This window comes from Nomia melanderi, chromosome 9 (genome assembly GCF_051020985.1).
Source record: "Nomia melanderi isolate GNS246 chromosome 9, iyNomMela1, whole genome shotgun sequence".
NCBI classification, from domain to species: Eukaryota; Metazoa; Arthropoda; class Insecta; order Hymenoptera; family Halictidae; genus Nomia; species Nomia melanderi.
Window position 1 is genome coordinate 15,410,517 of NC_135007.1, and position 21,163 is coordinate 15,431,679.

Sequence of the window (21,163 nt, forward strand, 5' to 3'; positions counted from 1 at the left end):
TCTCTGGTGATCGGTATATTGCACCCGGAACGAACGAAAATGAAAATAAAAAAATCCTCTGTGTGTGTGTGTGTGTGTTTGTGTGTGTATGAGAGAGAGGGAGTGAGAGGACGTCGATGTCCTGGCACGATGACGATGGCGTCGATCGTCGCGCGGAGGATTTTTTTATCTCCCTTTCCGTTTCGGTTTCTCTGTCGCTCCGGCCGACGGAGAGCGCGGGGAAGTCGACGGCGGGACGAGTCGCGGCGTTCGTCGGTTCGTTTCGGTCGATTCGCAGGAAAAACGAGTTGCCGGGGTTCGGCCCTCGCGGTAACACGAGCCTGTGACAACAGCAGTCCATTAGTCAACCAGCTCAGTGTCAATACATGAATATGACAGCCGGTCTCACGGAATAGCCCATCTATTCCCTTCGCGCGGCTCGTCTTTGCCCACCGCCGCCCCCGCGCCGACGCTCGACGTAATGTCAACCGAGCGATATCGCAAATATAGGAAATGCGGGCTGGGCGGGTCCTTTATCTTCGCGTGGAAACTTTCGGTTTCGAGGGTGGTCTTGGGTAGTGTATTTTCGGATGGCTCTGTTTTTAGGTTTTCGGGGTATTTTCGCGAGGGATGTTAACCCTTTGGATTGTGATATCGTGGTGGATTCGAGGCGAAGATTTTTAGTGTGGTTTAACCCTTTGCGGACGACTGTAGACATTTCGGAGAGATGAAATTTTCATGTTTGGAAGACTAAGTTGCAGACGAATGATTTAGTTACTCGAATAGCTAGAGATCATCGCGTTCCTTTTTTCGTATTAATTAGAGATTTGATATATAATTCAGCTTTATCTGCTGAAGGTCTTGTATATTTCAAAGAATCTTCGTCGGCAAAGGGTTAATAGACTTAAATGTCATTGAGTTGTGTTACGTTTAAATGAAACATTGTTGTTAGAAGTTTCTATGGTATACTAAATCTAGATGTAGCACAGTGTTTTCTTTTACCAGTGCATTATTAACAATAGTTCTAACAAACGCTTGAGAAAGGAAATGGAGTACTAAGAAATATTCTCCAAATGAAACGTAAATTCCAATACTCCACTACACACTCAATTCTCCAATGCCGAACAGAATCTAAAATCGACCTAATCACAAGCGACGTATCCCTCCAAAACACACAACTCTTAAAAGCCCATCAAAGTCCCATAGACGCGCTTAGAACTAATGCAACTCATTACGGCAAATTATATCCCAACATAAATCAACACGGACACGATGCGCATTAAACTTAAACGTTAATCTTCCAAGATTAATGAACATCCTCGACGTGACACGGTTCGTACCCCTAGCATCGTCCTCAACTAAAGATTCCAGTTCCGAATCATTCCACCTAAACACAACTAGCATTCTCATTCTCGAAACACCACCGGAAGAGAATCCGTCGATACGACGGTTTCCCCTGGATCCGCGAGGAATCGTCGGCGACCGTGCAACGCGGGACGATACCTAATTTGCGCGAGGCCTCCCGCGGTCCCGGCCGGATGATCGATCATCCGGAGGATATTGACGCAAGCCCTCGGCCGAGACCACCGTCTTTCATTCGGCTAATGACCGGCGCGTAAAGAAAAAGGCTCGCTGCCCCGTGGGGTTATTCGGGGATGTCGCTTTCCCGCGCGCCTTTAATACATTAAGAAACCGAGCCAGCCTATTAGGTCGCTCCGGCAGCGATGCCACCCCGTGTATTCTCGGAACGGAGTTCCGTGGGATATACTCCGGAGGAACGATCCCGTTCGGGCACAATGCGCTCTTCCGGTCGATTTTCTGGCTGCCGCTCTTCAACCCCTTTCATTCGTCTACTCCGCTATTGACGGATAGATGGCCTAATTATAAGGGGATTAGGTGAATGGGATCGCGCGTGCTTCTTTGATGTTTGTAGGTGTGGAAAAAGGTTTTGTCGCAGTTTGCGAGCGGGACAAAGGATCGAGAAATTGATATCACTGCTGGAAACCGATGAGATACTGGGAATTGATGTTTGGATACTGGTGGACTGATGTGCAATTGGGAGTTGATGTTAACTCTTTGAACTCTGTAGGCTCCATCGCGCCAGGAATAATATTAGATATTTTAATGAATCTTAAAGGAACTACCCTATGATTACTAGACTTTTCAAATATCCAAATTTTGCACTAAGGAAAATGAGAGGTTTGAGAAATGTTATAGCATTTTTCGTTTTTGCTATGGATACTATAAAAACTAGATGCAGTTGCTGATAGATCACAAAACCATCTGGAGCGCTAGGGAGTGGCAATCATTTGATTCGACACGACAAAATTACAAAGTTCTGTATAACATTAAGTTTCGTATGCATCGATATGTAAAATATTTCTCCGTTTCCCAACAGAGAAATCCCAGTGTTCCTCTATCTAACAGAGAAAACAATTCGAGTGCCCAGAGACTCGCCCCAAAAGAATTAGAAACACCCCGAGACGGAATCGCGTCGAAGAAAGCTTCCAGCAGCTCCAGATTCCATCGGGGTGGTTTTTCCAAGGAACGCGGAGATCGCATCGCCGTACAAATTCGTTCCTTTACGACGTATCGCGGCGGATCATCGGGGTCGCGGGGTCGTTATCAATTTTATAGTCGGCGTATCGCCTTGTACGCCGGTTGCACGGGCAATTTGCGCAATAAGGACGGAATCGGGAGGGGACGGGGGCGGAGGGCTCGACGGGGGCGCGGTGTTATTAGCCCGTTTAAAGCCCCGCTTGGCATTTCGGTAAAGGTTGAAATCTCCGACCACCCGCCGGCTGGCTGCCGCCCCGTATTATCCTGCCGGGGGTGGCGGAGGAATCGCGGCGTCGTCGCGGGCCAAAGGATTTCTGAGCGATCTTCGCGTCGAACAATGGGGATGACCTTTGGCAGCTCTAGATACGGCGCACGCTTCCCTAATCAGCGCAATGTCGGCGAATGCGCGATGAAAGTTATTGCGACACAAGAGATTTCTTACTGTTGTTTTATTGAAATCAGGGGTGGATCTGTTTATCTTAACCCTTTGGAAGATTCTTCGACATACGAAAGCTTTAACATACGAAGCTAAATTATATGTCAATTGTTTAATTGATAGGAAAAACCTCTTGCTGTTCCACTAATTAGGTCATTTTCCACGACTTAGTCTTACAAATCTGAACATTTCATCTCATCGAATTTCATCTCATTTAATCTCTTAGTGATTTGGTAGATTGATATCATAGCGTTCTGATTGTTCGATATTTTGGTGTTTCCACGTTTGAATATCTGAATGTTCCAATATTCCAGTAAATAATGTTTCAATATTTTAATGATTCAGTAGTCCACTAGGTTAGTCTCTTAAAATCTTAAACTCCCAACTACAAAAGCTCAATATTTCATACAACAGAAGCTTTCTTTATACACGAAAAACACAGTGTTTATTTTAATACCGCTGATCGAAGAACTCCTCAAGCTTTCCCATAGCGGAACCTTTCCCACACGTTGTCTCCGCAGTTTACGTTCAGCTAGGATCTCCAGAAGTCGTTAATCGAGCTTCGAGTTTTTCAGCGGCGTTAATGTCGTCATCGCGCGGGTGCGGGGGAGGTTAAGCGACGCCGAGCAAACCGTTCGGACGAGCTAGGATAACAAATAGAACGCGGAACCGACCGCGAGAGTTCTGGATTCGATCCGTGGCCGGAAACTCTGGCCGACTGCTGTCGTTCTGTAACCACCATGTTACTCTTTGATAAAAAGCTTTATTTCCCCACCCCCTCCTCTCTCTCTCTCACTCTCTCTCTCGTTCTTTTGCGCTTGCTTCAGCGCGTAAACCTCTCTGCAGAGCAAGCGGCACTGCCTTGGGAACCGACAGCTGCCTTTGCCACTGTTACACGGGGACTTGCGGCCTCCTCGTAATTAGTCGAACCTTTTGTCGCTAGAGAGGAACAACCCTTTGGAAGGCTCGCCCACCTCCTGCCCGCACCCCAGACCGCCCTTTCGTTTTCTTTCGACTCCGCGAGACCTTCGTCACCTGCCGCCCGCCTTTCCCGCGGACCCTGTCACCCTTGCAAGCTGTGAAAGCTTTCTGCGCGACGATCGTGACGGAAACCGTGGAAAAATTTTGCTCTGAATTACGGAGCCTTTGCGTTTCCTTCGGGAACGTTTGGGTTTTCGAAGTTTCGGGGGCGTGGGTTCTTGGGATTTTGGATCTTTGAGTGTTTGAAGTTTTTAAGGTTTCGAGGATTCATGCTTTCAACTTTCTAAGCTTTCAAATTTCTAAGTTTTTGAATTCTCAAGTTTGCAAGCTTCAAGTCTTCGAGCTTCCAAGCTCTCAAATTCCCAAGTACTCAACTTTTCAAATTTTCGAATTTTTAAGTGCGTGAGTTCTTGGCGTTTGAAGTTTCCAAGGTTTGAAGTCTTCAGGCTTCCAACTTCATAAGTTTTTACATTTCTAAATTTTTGAATTCTCAAGTTTTCAAGTTTCAAATCTTCGAACTTTCAAGCTCTCAAATTTGCAAGTACTCAACTTTTCAAATTTTCGAATTTTTAAATGGGTGGATTCTTGCCATTCAAAGTTTTTGAGTCATCACATCTTCGATCTTTCAATTTTCCAAATGTCCACGTATTCAAGTCTTCAATTCTTCACATTTTCAAATTTCCAAGTACTCAAGTCTTCAATTCTTCACATTTTCAAATTTCCAAGTACTGAAGTCTTCAAGTTTCCAAGCTTTCGAGTTCTCAAATTCTTAAACTTCCACATCTTCGAACCACCAAATTTCTAAATTCCCCATTTTTCAACCTCGTCGTAACCTCTGGTTTCACCGAACGCTGTCTTCCAGCGGAGAGATCAAGGAGCAAGGAGGACGGGGCGCGAATGTTCGTCGCAGGATCGTTAGGACGACACCGCGCCGTGACAAACGGAATCGAAACTGTACAATCAACGGGACGAGATTTATACGCGACGCGTTCCTCGCCCCTTGAATTAGCTCGGCCGTAATGCCGGGATCGGGTGTCGGTGTAATTGGGACCCGAGGGACTTTGCCGCGCTCGCGCGCGCGTTTCAACCCCACTGTAGCGTCGATCGTCACGCTATCCACGAGTTTTCGCAGCTATCTGCCGGCCCTGTCGACGCCGCGTTATCTCGCGTCATTGAGAAATTGCGTTGACAACGATAAAGATCGATTGTTATCACTCGAAACTTCCAAATACAATACATCTACCCCTACACTCAATAATCACACAGTTCCCATAACCCTTGAAACACGAAAATTCCATTCCAACTAAAACAATTCCCACTTCCCTAAGAAACCTTCTACACCCACACAATCTCATTCAATTTCCCAACCCCTAAACCCCCTTCCCAAACCCCAAAACCTAATTCCGAGACTCAAAATCGCTCCAAACCGATTCAAAGCTGAACACAGTGAAAACGTCTTCGAGCTCCACCACGAATATCCGCTCGGATCCTTCCGCGAGTGCATCCTTGACACGGTATGAACAAACGACAGCGTTCTATAATTACCGTCCATCAGGAAAATAATCCGCCAGCGGCGCAGCGAGGCGTCCGCCGAAGTATAAACAACGATCGTCCGCGATTCCGATGCGCCGACGCGTTATCCTCGAACGAGTGGAAAGCTAATTCCTCAAAAGAGTCTGCGCCGCGACGATCGCCGCCAACGACGACGACGTCGACGACAACAACAACAACAACAACAACAACAACAACAACAACAACAGTAAACGGTTACGGACGCACGGTGACGTCGAGGCGCTGCCGTGCGTAACGAATAGCTGATTTGCTTTGAAGTGAACAGTTTACACACGCCGGGTCCGCGGCGGAGCCCAACCCTCCGGCATTGTGAATGTTCGCGAGACCAAGAGAAGGGGCGGCGACTGGAGGATGCGAGCGTTGTTGCACACGCACGCACGCACGCACGCACGCAAGCACGCCCTCGCCACCGTCGTCGACGGCTCGCGTGCAACGCTGCGGCTCCTAGACGGCCGTCCAGCCGCTTCGATGACCGCCACCCTCCCTTCTTTCCTTCGGCGAGTCCTTTGCGCGACCATTCTGATTCACTGGATGCATTTCCCTGCAACCGGAAACTGCCAGGAACAAGTCAACGCTGCGGACAAACATTACGCGATCCCGCAGAAGAAACGCGGGCTCGTCCCTCTGAACGTTGCTGTCGCAGGAAGAGGGCGGTTGAGGAAGGTTGTAGCTTCAGCTAGGTTTCGAAGCGATGATTCGAGGGTGGACTGAGGGGTTGAGTAGTTTTGATGGTTTTTTATGGGATAGAGCATAGTGTAGAGATAGATATTGAAGGGTTAATTTTCAGTATCCAAATCGAAACAATGGGATCTTAGGAAAAAATGCTCGTTAGAGGGTTGTTTTGAGAGTGGCGAATTGTGAGTAGTTTTGATGGTTTTTTTAAGTGTGTGGGATATAGAGTAGGGATATAGAGTAGAGTATAGAGTAGAGATAGATAAGATTGAAGGGTTAATTTTCAAAATTTAAGTAGAAACATCGGGGAGAGTCTCAGGAAGAAATGCTCGTCAGAGGGATGTTCGCAGAGTAGCAAAGACTGAGTTTCTGAGTATTTCTGATTACTTTCCAAACGCGTGGAATCCAGAGTATAGACTCCACAGCATAATCTAGCAAAAATGTCAACACTCCTACCTAAACAACAGAAACACTCTAAAAACCTCATTAGACAGACCATTCCATCAAAAGAAAACGAACAAAGATCCTCCCCATGATCATCACGCGTTGCCCAAAGGGTGAATTCACCAATGACACGTTTCCAAGGAAAAAACGCGAACCGATTCCACCTCCATCCCTTAGCCTACACCCACCGCAGTCGATCGCAGCACCTTCCCCCCATGGAACGGAACCATCGACGGAATTAACAGTAATGACAAAAGCATACCTAACGGATTACACGGAAGAAAAAGAGAAAAGAGCGAGGAAGAGTGGCAGGAGGTTCCGTACCAGCGCTGCGACGGGAAAGAGAGAGAGCAGACCGGGCAAAGGGTTCGACCGGTGGCCGTCATCGCCGGTGCTCGCCCCCTTTGTGGCAGTTTAGCGTTTCATGTCGTATTCCGACTCATTGGAAATTGAGGAATAGAGAAGAGGCGCAAAAGGGATACGGCTTTGAGATAAAAAGAACGTCGTGTGGCGACGGCGTGCGCCACTCCGGCATATCAGCCCCGCGAAAATAAACCCTTCCGTTCCTCCCTCGCGGAACACGCTCCCTCTCTCTCTCTCTCTCTCTCTCTGCCAGCTGCCCCCCTTTCCCCGCGCCGCCGTCGAAAACGCTCTTGGCTCGCGCGACGACGACAAAGGTGTCGCCACCGATCAGCGACATATCAACCCCTTTTGGCCTTTCCGAACCCCGGCCCCTTCGACCCTCGCCACGAGCCACTTTCGCCGGGCTACCCTTTTTTCCCCACCCCCGTCGCCTTTTTGTACGCTGCCCGGTTCCGTAGACTTCTTTGGTGCCGCTTTGTCGACTACACGTACACACGCGCGCGCCCTGCCCTGTCCCCTGTGTTTCGGGAATATAAGAAAAGAGGAAGAACCCTTCGACACCTGAACTTCGGGGGATCGCTGGCTTGAATGGCGGATATTTGTTTTACTCTGGATCGCTGGATGTTGTAAGGATTTTGTGTTTAAGTGTCCGTTGAATAGCTTGGCGGTTTGGGGATGTAGCTGGTTGTAGGAATATTCGGTATGAAGGGCAGGTTTTGTTAGGAATAATCGAATGGTAGGAATTTTGCGTTGGTGATCGAACTGAAGTTATTGACCCTTCGTGGAAGATTCTTTGGAACGTGCAGAACCTTCAGCGAACGAAGCTAAATTAGATATTAGTTGCTTAAACGATAGAAGAAAGGGAAACTACCGATTTCTTGCTGTTTGAGTAATCGAATCATCTATTTGCGATTTAGCCTTCGAAATATGGAAGATTCATCTCGGCAAACCGTACATTCCGCAAAGGGTTAAAGCTGAACTCGAAGCATTTAGCACAGATAAGAATCATAGTTCCCGAAAGCAAGTTTCACAGTCGCAAGAGAGTACGCGAGAAAATTAATTAAAATTAACTTGACCAATCATCCGCTGGCGGAGGAGTGACAGACGCGTGGGTAGGATTTCCAAAAATCGGGACACCCTACATCCCGCCAGCGGTCCGTCGGTTGGTTCCGTTGGCCGGAGACTCGGAAATTTCTAACGACCATAGCAGCAACAGCCCCAAGGATCGCCTCGACTTTAAATTACATGCAGGTGTAAAATTCGTAGCTATTGCCTACCTTGGGATCCACGGATTAACTAAAAACGACAAGCAATGGGTCCCCGGGCTTTGCTGCTAGGATAGGCTCGCGAAAGGGTTTTTTACATCTAAATGCCTACAAACCCGACCACGGACTTAGTTTTTATTTCAGTAGCCCCGCAGATGTAACGACTAATCCCGTCGCGGACGCGCTCGCTCGCGAGCTGGTTCGATCGAAAGCGTAGGCAGAGGCGGTCCGTGACGCGGTCGACGTTCCCCGGCGCCGGGGAAGCCGATACGCGGGCTAGTGTATCCCAGAAGGCAGGCTATATCGGCTCTTCGCCGATGCTGGTGGCTACAAGGGGGTAGGTGCCGCGGTCACTTTGTGAACTAACCTGGCTTTGCCCGCTGTTTAATTAAGTCTCGCCGAGACTACTCGTCCTCGCCCCCTTTCTCTCCGCCGATCCATCCATCTCGCCCCGCGCGCCGCTGCACTCCTCCCTCCAGCCACCCCTCGATCGCTCCGACTCGCTCCGGTCCAGTTGATTCCGCTCTCTCGCCGGTGGTCCTTCGGCGTCCCCCGCTTTTCCGGACCCGTGAATATGATACCGCCCTCTCTCTCTCTCTCTCTCCCTCGCCGGCTCCTCTCGGACAGCGAGAAAAAAAATTAAATCACAGCCGCTGTTAGGACGCGGCCAAAGGGCGACCGAACCTGTCGAGGCTCCACGCGCTCGCCGTCTTCGCTTCCCTGACCGCTCGGCGACAAAGCCGGCGGCTCGCCCGGAAACCGCGACCCCCTGGAACGCGTCCGTCAGGTCACCTCGGCGCTGGACACATTTTAGAGGAAAGAGCGAATTAGTTTCCATTGATGAATCGATTCTTGCGATTTCGGGGATTATGGGATCTTTGATTGTTGGGGGTAGTTCATTCTTTGCTCGGGGAATTTTTAAAATTGTAGGATCTGGTTTTAGGTTGTTGGGAAGCTGAGTGCTTGATTGAACTGGTTAGTTCTAGTGTTAGATCATTTGACAAACATAATCAGAAACACCTTATATTTAGCATTCTTCCAGAAGATTCATCGACCTAGTGATGGATTCAACTTCCATATTTGACACCGATTTCAATCTAAGAACTCCGAATTACAAGCTTCGATCTGTAAGCACCTAATTAACAGTTCCCAGAGTCTCGTCTTCTATTTCCCATGATAGATCTAGGTACCACCGTCTTCCGGGTCCTCCTGGACCCGTTTCCGCCGGCCACGAGGTGGATCTTTCTTGCCAGCATTTTTTTCCTTCCCTCGGCGCTTCGCTTCCACCCCACGTAGCCCCGAAGGCACGCGTATGAATTCGCTCGCGCGTAACAGTGAGCTTCCGTAATATAATTGTTAATGCGCTGATGGGCCGCGCGTTCGCTGCGTGGGCTGCCGGCAACCCCTTACGTAAAAATAGACGCCGACGGCGAGCCTCCGCCGCGAGTTCCGCGTTGCCGCCGCTGCGAAAGCGATCGCGGGACAAGGGAAGAAAAACGCCGGTCCTGTGCGTCTATAATTGCCAGCCCGGACGACGAGGAACACGGTGAAATTCAGTTTTTTTCAAAATTCAACTCCGTTCGCGCGTACGGTGGTTGCGGGAGTCGCTTACTGGCGCCGGCGAGAGATTGACCCTTTGCACTCGGGAGGTGACTCTCAGTCGATTTCCTGACCACTTGATTTCCTACAGTGAAATGATTTCCTGAGTGAAGCTATAAAGTTTGATATTTAATATTGCACTTCATATAATGCATATTTCTGAGAAATATTCACGTAAAATAGCTTTGTCCGTCAATTCGCCTGAATTTCGAGTTGGTTTTACAAAATATCGTCTTCATCTCATCAGAATATGTTGAAATATTTCTGGTGAAAAACTTCGGAGTGCAAAGGGTTAACCCTTAGCAGATGGTTTTGTAACCTATCAACAACTGCAACGAATTTTTATGGTATCCCCGGCGAAAATGAAAAATGCTACATTTCTCAGATCTTGTATTTTCTTTCTTAGTGCAAAATTTGGATGTGTGGAAAATCTGATAATTGTAGGGTAGTTTCTTTAAGGTTCATTGAAATATCTAATATTATTCCTGCAATATTGGAGCCTACAGAGTTCAAAGGGTTAACTCGTTGACCGGAGATTCCGAAATGCTCGGAGACGATGAAGGAAACGGATGTCGAATCGAAATATTTAACAATACGAGGAAGTAAATAACCAAATCAAACTTTCATATTTTGAGTACTGAGTTGCGAACGAATGACTTAACTCGAATAGTAATCAGTGCATAGTTTCCTTTTCCTCTATTATTTAAGCATCCGATATAACAAAGATTCCAAACCAAATAGTCTAAACATAAAAATCACCTTATACACGAAACAATATCCATCGAATTCTTCGATACTCACTTATCGAAGCCACCAGCATCCCCTCGATCGATAATTCGCTGCAACGAGTCGCCGCGTTCCTCAGCTAAGAAAATAGTAAATCGCGGACGACTGCGGACTAAACGGGAAATCTTCGTCGCGGAGGGTGCTGAGGGATGAATTTCTCGGTTACCTGGCCAAGCGTGTGTTCGACGCCGGTAATATTCTCGTCGGAAGGGGTGGCGCGAGGCGAGAGGACGTTCTCCGCGAGACGACACGAGAGAAAGGAATAAAACCGGCCGAGTTATTTACGGGGACGCGACCGGCTCCACGGGGAAATAGACGCCGGCCCCGGGTTTTCTTTCGCCGACACGCGTCTGGTTGCACTTACCCCCGGTGACGGGGGTGATATGGAGATACGCGATCCTGCGGCCGCGACAGCTCGCGCCTCCCCCGACGATTTATCGGCGAAAAATACGGCAGTCGTGTCTGTCCGGGAGCCTGAAAAATCGACTCCGCGTCGAAAATGCAGTTGGTACCCGGAATGCAATATTGCCGCGTCGTATAAAATATGTGCGATATTATTTTCTATTTCACTTCCAATTTCCATTTCTTCGCAATATTTCTCTAATTATTCCATATGATTCTAATTCCTATTTTTGAATACTCTACGCTAGAATACGATTAATATGCAATTCATATGAAAACTAACAATAGATTATTTTCTTCAGACGTTCATTACAGTACTCAAATGAAACTATTTTCAAAATCATTTCGAATATTCAATGCTTCGAAGATATCAATTGCTAAAAAAAATCGAAACCAGTCATTTTCACTGGTACATAATTCTAGTCTCAAAATATTCTCAGCTACTGTTACATATTTAAGAACAATCTTGTTCCCATTCCTCTAAACTCTCTGACAGTTCCTCCCATAAAATAGAATTCTTTCCCTAATTGAATTATCAACAAAAACGAATGATTCTACCAACTCCGAGCATCCCTTCAAACACTATCAAACACACCACACCCACGAAACCTACGAAATCCATTACTCCCAACCCCAATGATAATCATTGCTCCCTACACGGACCAACAGTAAAAACCTCTTGGAATCTAAGACGCGCGCGACACGGTATTCCGGGCGCAGGCATCCGTCGATGCTCGCGAATATTCGAAATAACCAAAGACTAACGCGAAGAGTGAGCAACGGCGGGTCAGAGGGAGAAACAGAGGCAGACAGGAACGACGGGCACAGGCGAGAAATGGAAGAGAGCACAGAGGTGTACCGACCTAATCGTATTTCATAATAACGTCGAGAGCGAGAGCGCCGCGCCGGCCGCCCCGGCCAACCTCGTGATAAACAAAGAGCGTAAGAAATACCATTACGGTAGCTCCTCGCCGGCGTTGCGGCTCCGCCGCGTTTCAGTGTGTGTGCGCGCGCGCGAGCCACGGAGAGACGACGCGAGAAATTTCGTTGCTGCGGAATTTAGATGAAATTGCGCGAATTACTTGGGCGCCCGTGTGTGCATACTACACACGTGTACCGCCCGCCCGACCTACACCCACGCGCACCAGAATCGTCTCCGCTCGTGAACCAGACGGGGAACGCTCGCGGAAATTCGGAGCGCGGCGAAGTTGCTTTTGTTACTCGGAGAGCGAGACTCGCCGAGCAATTCTTCTTCTTTCCGTGCGGTCTGTTTCGCGCGACAGCGGGCTCGCGTTTGCTCGCGTTTCAGGGTAATTGGATGCTTGCACCCTTGGAAGTTTAGGGGCGGTTTACGATAGAATCGAGGTGTATCGATTTTTTCAGAGATCGTGGTTAGGGTTGTAGATAGAGGTTGGAGTTAGTTTGGAATGTGCTGGTGATCTTTTTATGCGAGTGATAAGATGATTGGTTTCAAGAGGATTATTCGTATCGCTTTTTTCAGAGATCGTGCTTGGTTAGAGTTATTAGGTGGAGGTTGGAATTAGTTTGAAATGTGTTGGTGATCTGTTTATGCGAATAAGATGAGATGATTGGTTTCAAGATTATTGCTGGAATATATAATGAATTTAGAATGTTCTTTGGCGAAGCTGACGAATATTGCAATGACGGTAACTGTAATATTCTACAATAACAGTTCTACCGTTAGTAATGTCAAAAACTGTGAATTTCCCACAGAGAAACTCGACGTATTACCGCGATCACTCGCACAGCCTCGGTTTACCCGCGCGTCTGATCATTGATCGTCGTTTTCTACTGCGGCGTCCGGGGCCGAGGATTTTTCTCCGCGAAGCCGGTGTCGGCTGGCCTGCGTTTAGACACGGTTTTCCTCGCGGCGAACGAAACCTCGAATCACGCGAAATTACCCGGCGCGCGAGGCGTAAATAAATAAATGTCCGCGCGTAACCGGTAACCCGTTATTACCGGCCGGTGTCACCCTACCCCGGCCAAAACCCGACACCCCGTGCGAGCCGCGTCAACCCTCGCCCACCCCCTCGCGGTCGCGGCTCCTCCACTCTCTGTCTCCCCGTCGAGCTTTTCTCGTCCATTCTGCCGGCGATAAACAGCCGTGACGTCAATGCGGAGAACGCCGCCGCGAATGAATCCCCGGCGATCGAGGCGATCCGACTCTTTCCCTCGCGGACATCCGGCTAATCTTTACGCCGGACTGTTGAAGTTGAAGTATTGACCATGCTTATACCGTTTTTTGGAAAACACCGCATCCTTGCAGTTATTGGTTAATTAGGGTCTGGGGATTTAGGAGGTTCGCGAAACAATTTTTGCGCGAATTTTTCACCTCCGTGCTCTCGCGTTTTGCGCTGATTGTACAAAGGGAAATTACCGAAAGTTTGCCGTTAATGATTCAATAGACGTAGAGGATACTGAGTTTCGGAGTCCGTATTTTAGTGACGCGTACACTCGTCGAACACAGTTAACTGGTTAACGGTGGAACTATTGGGTGACTTAGGATGACTTGTTTTCTTCTTTTTGAGATAGGGTGGTAGATTGCGTGGGGATTGTTGAAGAGTTTGCTTTCGTAGGATGCGAACGGAATAAGGTAGGAAATCGTTGTTTGAGGATTTTGAGGAATTATTTTTGGAATATGGAGTGATTGGGATGATAGATTATACTTTGAGGAGTTGGAGGTGTTTATGGAATATGTTAACCTGCACTCGGAAGTTTCTCAGTAGAAATATTTGGACGTTTTCTGAAGGAATACAGACGACATTGTTTCAACCTAATTTAACGAGAATTCACAGATAAATTAAGCAACAAGTTTTGCTGTATCAAATCAAGTGGTGACTGAGAGTCACCTTTCGAGTGCAAAGGGTTAACAATGGTTTGCACTGGATATCCTTTCCCTAAGCAAACTACAACGAAAACTAAGAAACAAGCAACACATCGTTCCAAGTTCGCGAAGCAGAACACAGGGAAACCACCCTCGAGCCGCAATCGAGCAGATGCCGGAGTCCCGAGAATGGATTCCGCCGCATTCGCAGCAGAGCAATAATTCGTTGGTTCTTTCCCGGGCAGGAAGGACCGAAGGAAAAGCACGCGGGGGTCCGCGCGGCTCGCGTGCGGCTCGGCCGCGCATGAAAGACGCCGAATCCGCAACCCTCGTAATACGAGTCCTCGTAAAGTAGCATTCCCGTGTAAGTCCTTCTGTCGGTCGGTCGACTACCATCTACGGCTTTCTATTATGCATGCGTCCCTTATTGGCAGTAAACGTGCTCACCCTCCTTCCGAACCCCTGCCCCCGAACTCCCCTCTCCCCTTCACGCCCCCCCTCGTCCTCTTGTTCCTCTCCGCGCACGGAATTACGGCCGTAAGCATATTTCTAATTATAACGTCGCGAGGAAAGGCCTCACGGACAGACGGAGAAATCTCATAAATTATGAAGGAACGAGCCGATTTCGGGAGACCGGCCTCGGTAAACAGGGAACTGGAGTTCCGTATCGTGAATAGTTAGATAGGCAACGACATGGAGACGCTGGAATGTTTTGATAATATTCGTTGCGGAAAGAGGAGATGCAGCGAGGAGATGCAACGAGCAACGACGACAGTATATTTTCTGATTTGATGTAGGGTATCAAAGTTTATTAGATTTAGTTTATTATTAAATTTTTTGATTTTGTAATCAAGTTATTATTTTTATACCCTGTGTAGGGTAGTATTTGTATTAACCCTTAGTATTCCAGTTTGTTCTGTAATCTATGCAACTGAAGGAAACTTCGAGGATCCTATGATCCAAAAATTCCAAAATTTCGAAATGCAAACTTTCGATCATTCTTTAAGAAGAAAATAAAGGAAAAATACTATATTAATCTACTAATCATCAATATTCCACTATTAACCCTTAATAATAATTTTAGGGTTTCTTTAAGATTCATTAAAATATTTAATACTCTAACTGCTGCAATATTGGAGCTTACAGAGTTCAAAGGGTTAAAGTAGACATTATACTGTATAGAAGTAGAGATAAACTCTCGAGAAGATAAAAGAAAGATGCAGAGATCAACGCTGAAGACGCAGAGTAAAGCATCGAAGCTGATCACCGCTATTACCGAGCAGTTAAGTTGGCTCTTCGAAATTTCTCTATAGAAACTCGAAGAGTGCCCAATCGAGACTCTAATCGACAACTTAGTCTTCCTATTACCGAATCAATTTTTATCCTTCTAATAATTGCGAACAAAAGACATGTAGAACGACTAATTTCCCGGTAGTCCCAGTACCAACAAAGGACAGACAATCGGAAATCCACTTTGGTAGTTAAGATCTACTTTCCACAATCTCCAGAGCCCCATACCAACGCGATACCTTCCTTGGTAATATAATAATCCTTTCCCCAATTTACCAAGAGAAACACTCGAATTGCCACTTGTATTAGCGGCCGCGATAGGGGAAGAGGGAAGCGCGCAGAGTGAAATTCGCGGTTTGCTAGCGGCACGCCGTCGAAATCACGTCGGATTCGACGTCGGGGGGACGTGTCGAGCGTTTACGTTTTGATTTGTCGTAACAAGGATTAACGGGGCGCGGGGGCCGGCGCGCGAATACGTTCATCATCGCGCGTGCGGCCGGTTACATGGAGTTCGCGAGCGTGTGCGCGCGGGGCCGCGGTGCGGAGCCCATTCGAGCCGCCGCCAATTTGGCATCGAGAATGGTCCATAGTCATTAATGGGTCGTACGTGTTAACGATTATGTTTCGGCTGTAATCATTGGACCGATTGTCCCGATCGTCGCGCTAATAAACCGTGATGGGATTGTGCGCGCCGTGCAAGCCCCGCCGCCGCCGACTGTCCTACGGCCCGTCGTCGATGACGATGATGACGATCGCTCTCGGGATGGCGCGCGGTAATTGCTCGATCGGTCGGCCGACACTTACTGTAAATCCCCCGGTCGTTTGTCTACGCGCGAATCACGGGTTTTTGCCGATTTTTACGAGGTTCCTTCTATTTTTTCATTTGCACCGTATCGATGGACGACGGGCGCGTGGGACGGACGTCGGGATCATTGGGAGTATGGGCTCGGTCGATTTGAACTTGAAGTGATCGCCTTCTGAATCGTGCTTGATGAAACCACTCTGTCCTGGATAATTTAGTAGGAAAAGAGGAAAAGAGTTGTACTTTACGTTAGACGTTGATTTATGTTGACTGCCATGGTCACCGGAACTTCCAAATTGCTTGAAAGCAATTACAAGAAAATTGATATTGAATCAACATATTTGGTAACGCAAGAAGCTGGATAATAGTGTTGATTAATTCCTTTATAATAGGAGAGAATAGTATTGGAAATAATTATCAACGTTTTGATATTACAGTACAAATATAACAAGAAGCTAGATAATAGTTGATAATTATTTCTAATACTATTCTTCTATCATAAAGGAATTAATCTTATAACAAAACGCTCGAAATTCTCGTGGCAGTTGACGTGTTAATATCGCTTAGATCTGTATTCGATTTGAAATCTTCAAAAGCTTGACAGGTTATTAGACAAGTGGAATATTCGCTAGCTCAAATTGGAATATTTGCTAGCTAATCAAGATCCCAAAGCGACCAAGACGTCTATTAACGAATAACCTTATTCATCTAACAATTAGAACTCAAATCCTCCGTCAAACATTTTAACGAACCAATACGACCATCCCTTAAATCGCTCTAAAAATCATCCCTCCGGTTGCAAACCAACATATACCTTTACTAACAAACAATACACGCCATCGCATACCCAGAAACTAAGCCACGCAAGCGCCCCCAGTCATCTGCCAGAAGCGAGACGCGTTTAATCTCGAAAATCCAATCCACCTCCGACGTAAGACGCTCAAGGGTGGAACCTTCCCGGAACGCGTTGCGGTGTCGATCCGCCGATTATCAGACACCGGGCCCGAGCATCCGGCATCTCCGCACATTCTGCGATCCGGCAATAGGGTACGAAAAGGGTGGATCGTCTAAGATCAACGCGGAGAGCTAAGACGTTCGCGGTTTCTCGCGGGGGGGCCGGGTCCTTCGGCGTAATTACGCGAACCGCAACCGCCAAACGGCGCTGCCGACTCGAGGGTGGCTCCGGGAACGTTGTAATCCGTCGGCGACCTCTCCGCCGGGCCACCCTCGCGAATTTCGGGGCGACCATCTTCCGGCCGCCAGCGAAACGGTGCTCGAGCGACGAGTGGCCCTGCGACGCCGCAACGCGCGGATCTCGTGGTTCCCCGTCCCCGGGACCCCGAAATGGAAGGCGAGGGGCTGCTCGACGCCGGGAAGGGGGTGGACGGAGTATCCCCGCAACAGAGGAGCCCGCCGGAAACGCATCGAACGCCGGGCACATTGAATTAGTAATGCCGGAGGTCTTAGAGCCGAAGGGACTTGTAAGCTGTAATTGCATTAATCGCGGTGATATTTTGGGCTCAGGTGCCTTCGCGCCCGCCACGGCTCGTTAATAGCCGCCATTATCGTTGGCGCCGCTCGTCGCGGACCAACTAAACCGCCCCGGCCCACACCCCTGCAGCCTTTCGCTGCGACCACCCCGCCCGACCTTCTCGAAACTCCACTCGTCTACAAGTTTCTCGAGTGCTCGCCGAGGGCTTTGACGTTTATCGGCGTGACGACGGACGGAGCGGAGTTATTTTTCTCCTGCGATGCTCCTGCGGTGGAGACGCTCGGTCGAATTGAATTTAAGGATGGACTTATTGATCAGGGAATTTGGAACACAGTTTCATTGATTTCGGCGAGATTGTTCCTCTGGACAGCTATTCAAAATTGCTGCTTCAATTATCTATCAAACAATCCATCGAACGAAACCATCGAACAGCAAAGTCCAGTACAAAACACGTGCAAACCGAAGTAGAGACCACTGCGCGGCATAAACGCAGCGGAACGAGGCGTCGTTAAAGAAGCTCGCTGGCAGAGGCGCGGGAACGAGCGCAGGTTCCGGCCGGGTAGGACCAGGACGAAACATTAATCTCTCGTGGTGGCAATATCGGGCCGATGATATTCGAGGCACGAGTATTATAGAGGAGCCGATGTCATTAGTCGGCCGCGTGTGCGTGCGGCGCTAAGCGGACACCCGTGCTTCCTCGCTCGCGTTTCCTCCCGCGACGATCTTCCGCCCCTCCGTCCCGTCCCTCCGGTTCGGCCCCTATCACGCTCTCATTCTGTTCTCGTTCCGAGTCTCTCCGCGCTTCTCGAAAACGCTCGGCGGCCCTGTGTCCGACGGTAGTATCGATATGCAGGACCGTGATAATCGATTGCCGCATTCCTCGAGATGGAGCGACGTTGCGCGCTTTGAATACGCCAGAGGGCCCCGATCGCGCACGATGCATACGAACCGAGCGAACCGAACCGAGCCGCCCTCTCATCCCTCGTATCCCTCTCCTTCCGGCCGTCATCCCTGTCCGTGTCCCTCCCTCCCTCTCTCTCTCCCCCCTCGCCCCCTCCCTCTCTCCCTCTCTGCACGGCCATCTCGCTTCCCCCGTCGGTTCCTCTCGCGCCGGCACGCACTTACCGGCGTGCATGTATGCGCGGCGTGGACGGAGGCGCAACGGCACGCATACCCGCGACCGGATTAACGCGCACACCCGGTCTTCTGGATATTGCTTTTTCGTCGCTTCCGAGAATTTCGTTAGCCGCGCTGCGCCCCGATGCTATCGGACCAGCGCGCCGCGGACACGCCGGCCAACGGCGCTCTTTGATTGACTCGCGGACGCGCGCGGAATACCCTGCCTTCTGTGGGACGGCGCGAGGATCACCGTACTGGAATTTCTTTCGCGGACACCTTGCTGTTGCTGATTCTGGTAGGTGAATGGCAGCTTTGAATCTTCGAGATCGGTAAGCGTCCCGGGTTACGAGGAAAGCGCGGTGCTCAGTTTTGCAGCTGAATTTTGCTTTCCGTGTTTGCAGAGTTTTTAAGTGCCTCGTTTGTTCTAACTGGTAATTGTAGGAACGGAGATAATCATTAGGGACATGAATAAATGTAATCCGATTCTATGATAGACACTTTTAGGCAGTGTAACAGGGCGCTACTACTTGAATGATGGAACATCGATGTTTGCGTTTCATTGCGAACGATTCGGTTTGAAACGTCATTTTGGAATCTTCCCTATAAAACTACTATATCTAGTGGTTACTAGAGTCTACTACTATATTAAAATATAAAAACATTCCAAGATTCCAATACTCCAACTCAACATGCATCCAAAAGTCCAAAGCAACCTCCTATCGTCATCAATATCTCAGTCGCAATATTCCAACCCGCACAAGAATCGATCAAACCAACCATCGAACATCCAAATATCCCTCACACAGAAACAACAGAAAACGTGAACACTTGAAAAATGACGAGCCGTCGAACGCCATAGAAAGTCCGCGCGGAAGGATTCACCGCGAAACATCGTCCGAGCGAATATTGACCGGATTCGCGTACGGCACTCTTTCGCTTCTTCCCGCAGCAAATCGAATCATGTGCACTCGCGGGTGCTCGCGTCGATCGTTTCGCCATCGCGCAAGGGTCCTGAGCGCGGCCGCGCCCGCCCCCGCTCGCCGCGCGCCGCCCGCCCTTCCCCGGCCGACTGGGCCGCGGCTCGGTTATTGTTCACGTTAATTGATGCGTTATGTTTGATGCCGTTGTGATAGCCATTGTACGCGGGGTGTCCACTGATAACTGAGTTACCGACTGCGGCGGCCAGAGTGCACTCAAACCTAATTATCTCGGCCCAACTGCGACTGCCGCATTGCGTTGCGCCGGCCGTGCTGCGTCGCAGGGCCCCGAAATCGCGCGACCGCACACTAGGTCCGCCGCCTCGCCTCCGCCCCTCGTTCCACCGATCGCCTCTCTTTCTTCCGGTCGCTGGACATCCCACGGGAAGAACGGAGAGAGCGCTGTGCGGGGAATTTCGGCGATCGGACAGCCTTTCACGCGTGGATACTCTGTAACTATTTCTACCGACGCTGTCCGAAGGGTGGAAAGACACCCTCCGAAACGTTTACTTGACGCGTTGGATGACGCCTGATTTTATGCCGGATCCGGGGAATGATGGGAATACGGAATTAACACTAGGTTTACGGAACGTAAATTGACGCATATTGGATATTAGAAATATTATTTTGTAAATGTTTACGCCGAGTTTGATTGAGATCACACTGATATGTACCCCAATTACCTACTATCGAATCTCCGGTTTCCACAAGATAAATAAACGAGCATCGATTCTTTTAGGAATGATAGAATGAAGTGTACAATAAATGCCCGTGAACCTAGTGTTAAATTAGTTAATTGTTAATGTTAATATATTATCGCAATTTTGTCTTACTGAATGTTAATGATAGTAGTGAATGTTTCTTACTAGAAATATTTAACATTTCTTTACGAGACGATATTCTTTGAGACTAATTTGAAGAGAAATTATATTAAGCAACAAAGCAGTTTTATTCCAATGCTTCACGTATCGAGGCATTATACAAAGTTTAACATTAAATATCACATTCTATAGTTTTACTGTGTCAAATCAAGTGGTGACTGAGTCACCTCTCGAGTGCAAAGGGTTAACCCTTTGAACTTTGTAGGCTCCAATATTGCAGCAGTTCTAATATTAAATATTTCAATGAATCTTAAAGAAACTACCCTAAAATTATTCGATCTTCCACACATCCAAATCTTCTACTAAGGAAAATAAAAGATCGAAGAAATGTTATAGCATTCATTTTCGCTAGGAATACTATAAAAATTAATTGCAGTGATAGATTACAAAACAACCTTATGAAACCAAAGTTTGTAGCACCGTCGACATTCCAAAGATCCAATCAACAATCTAAAAGGAACCAAGCAACAGAAACAATTCAATCCCACTTCTCGCGCCGCTGATCTCAAAAACAGACCTCCAACAAAGTGGCCTTTGTCAGGCCCACGTATCGCCAATAGAAAATCTTCCAACCCGCTTCTTTGATTGTCAAAGAGGAATCCCTGCTCTAGCGACTCCGTCGCCGACGATCCCGCGACGTTCCTCGACGAGCCCAGTTTATCTAAGAGACTCCAGGCAGTCCAGCGTTTAGCGCCACGG

The 21,163-nt window shown here is 48.3% G+C and overlaps 2 protein-coding genes across 10 annotated transcripts in view; one reads left to right on the forward strand and one right to left on the reverse strand.

Moving 5' to 3' along the window:
• dac (dachshund family transcription factor) overlaps positions 1-21,163 on the forward strand; it is a 281,299-nt gene that overhangs the window by 218,278 nt on the left and 41,858 nt on the right. The gene's annotated exons all lie outside the window — the stretch shown is intronic.
• The window catches only part of LOC116432589 (uncharacterized), a 316,706-nt gene that overhangs the window by 158,477 nt on the left and 137,066 nt on the right, over positions 1-21,163 (reverse strand). For 5 of the 7 annotated variants that reach the window (XR_012999343.1, XR_012999344.1, XR_012999342.1 and 2 more), the window contains exon 6: positions 8,639-9,070. Coding sequence is in view for 2 of the 7 variants with exons in the window: in XM_076370527.1 (XP_076226642.1) it covers positions 16,275-16,294 (20 nt within the window). In the remaining 5 variants the exon portion in view is untranslated. Of the gene's footprint in view, positions 1-8,638; positions 9,071-16,238; positions 16,295-21,163 lie in introns of those variants that run through there. The other 2 variants (XM_076370527.1, XM_076370526.1) reach the window with 1 other exon arrangement.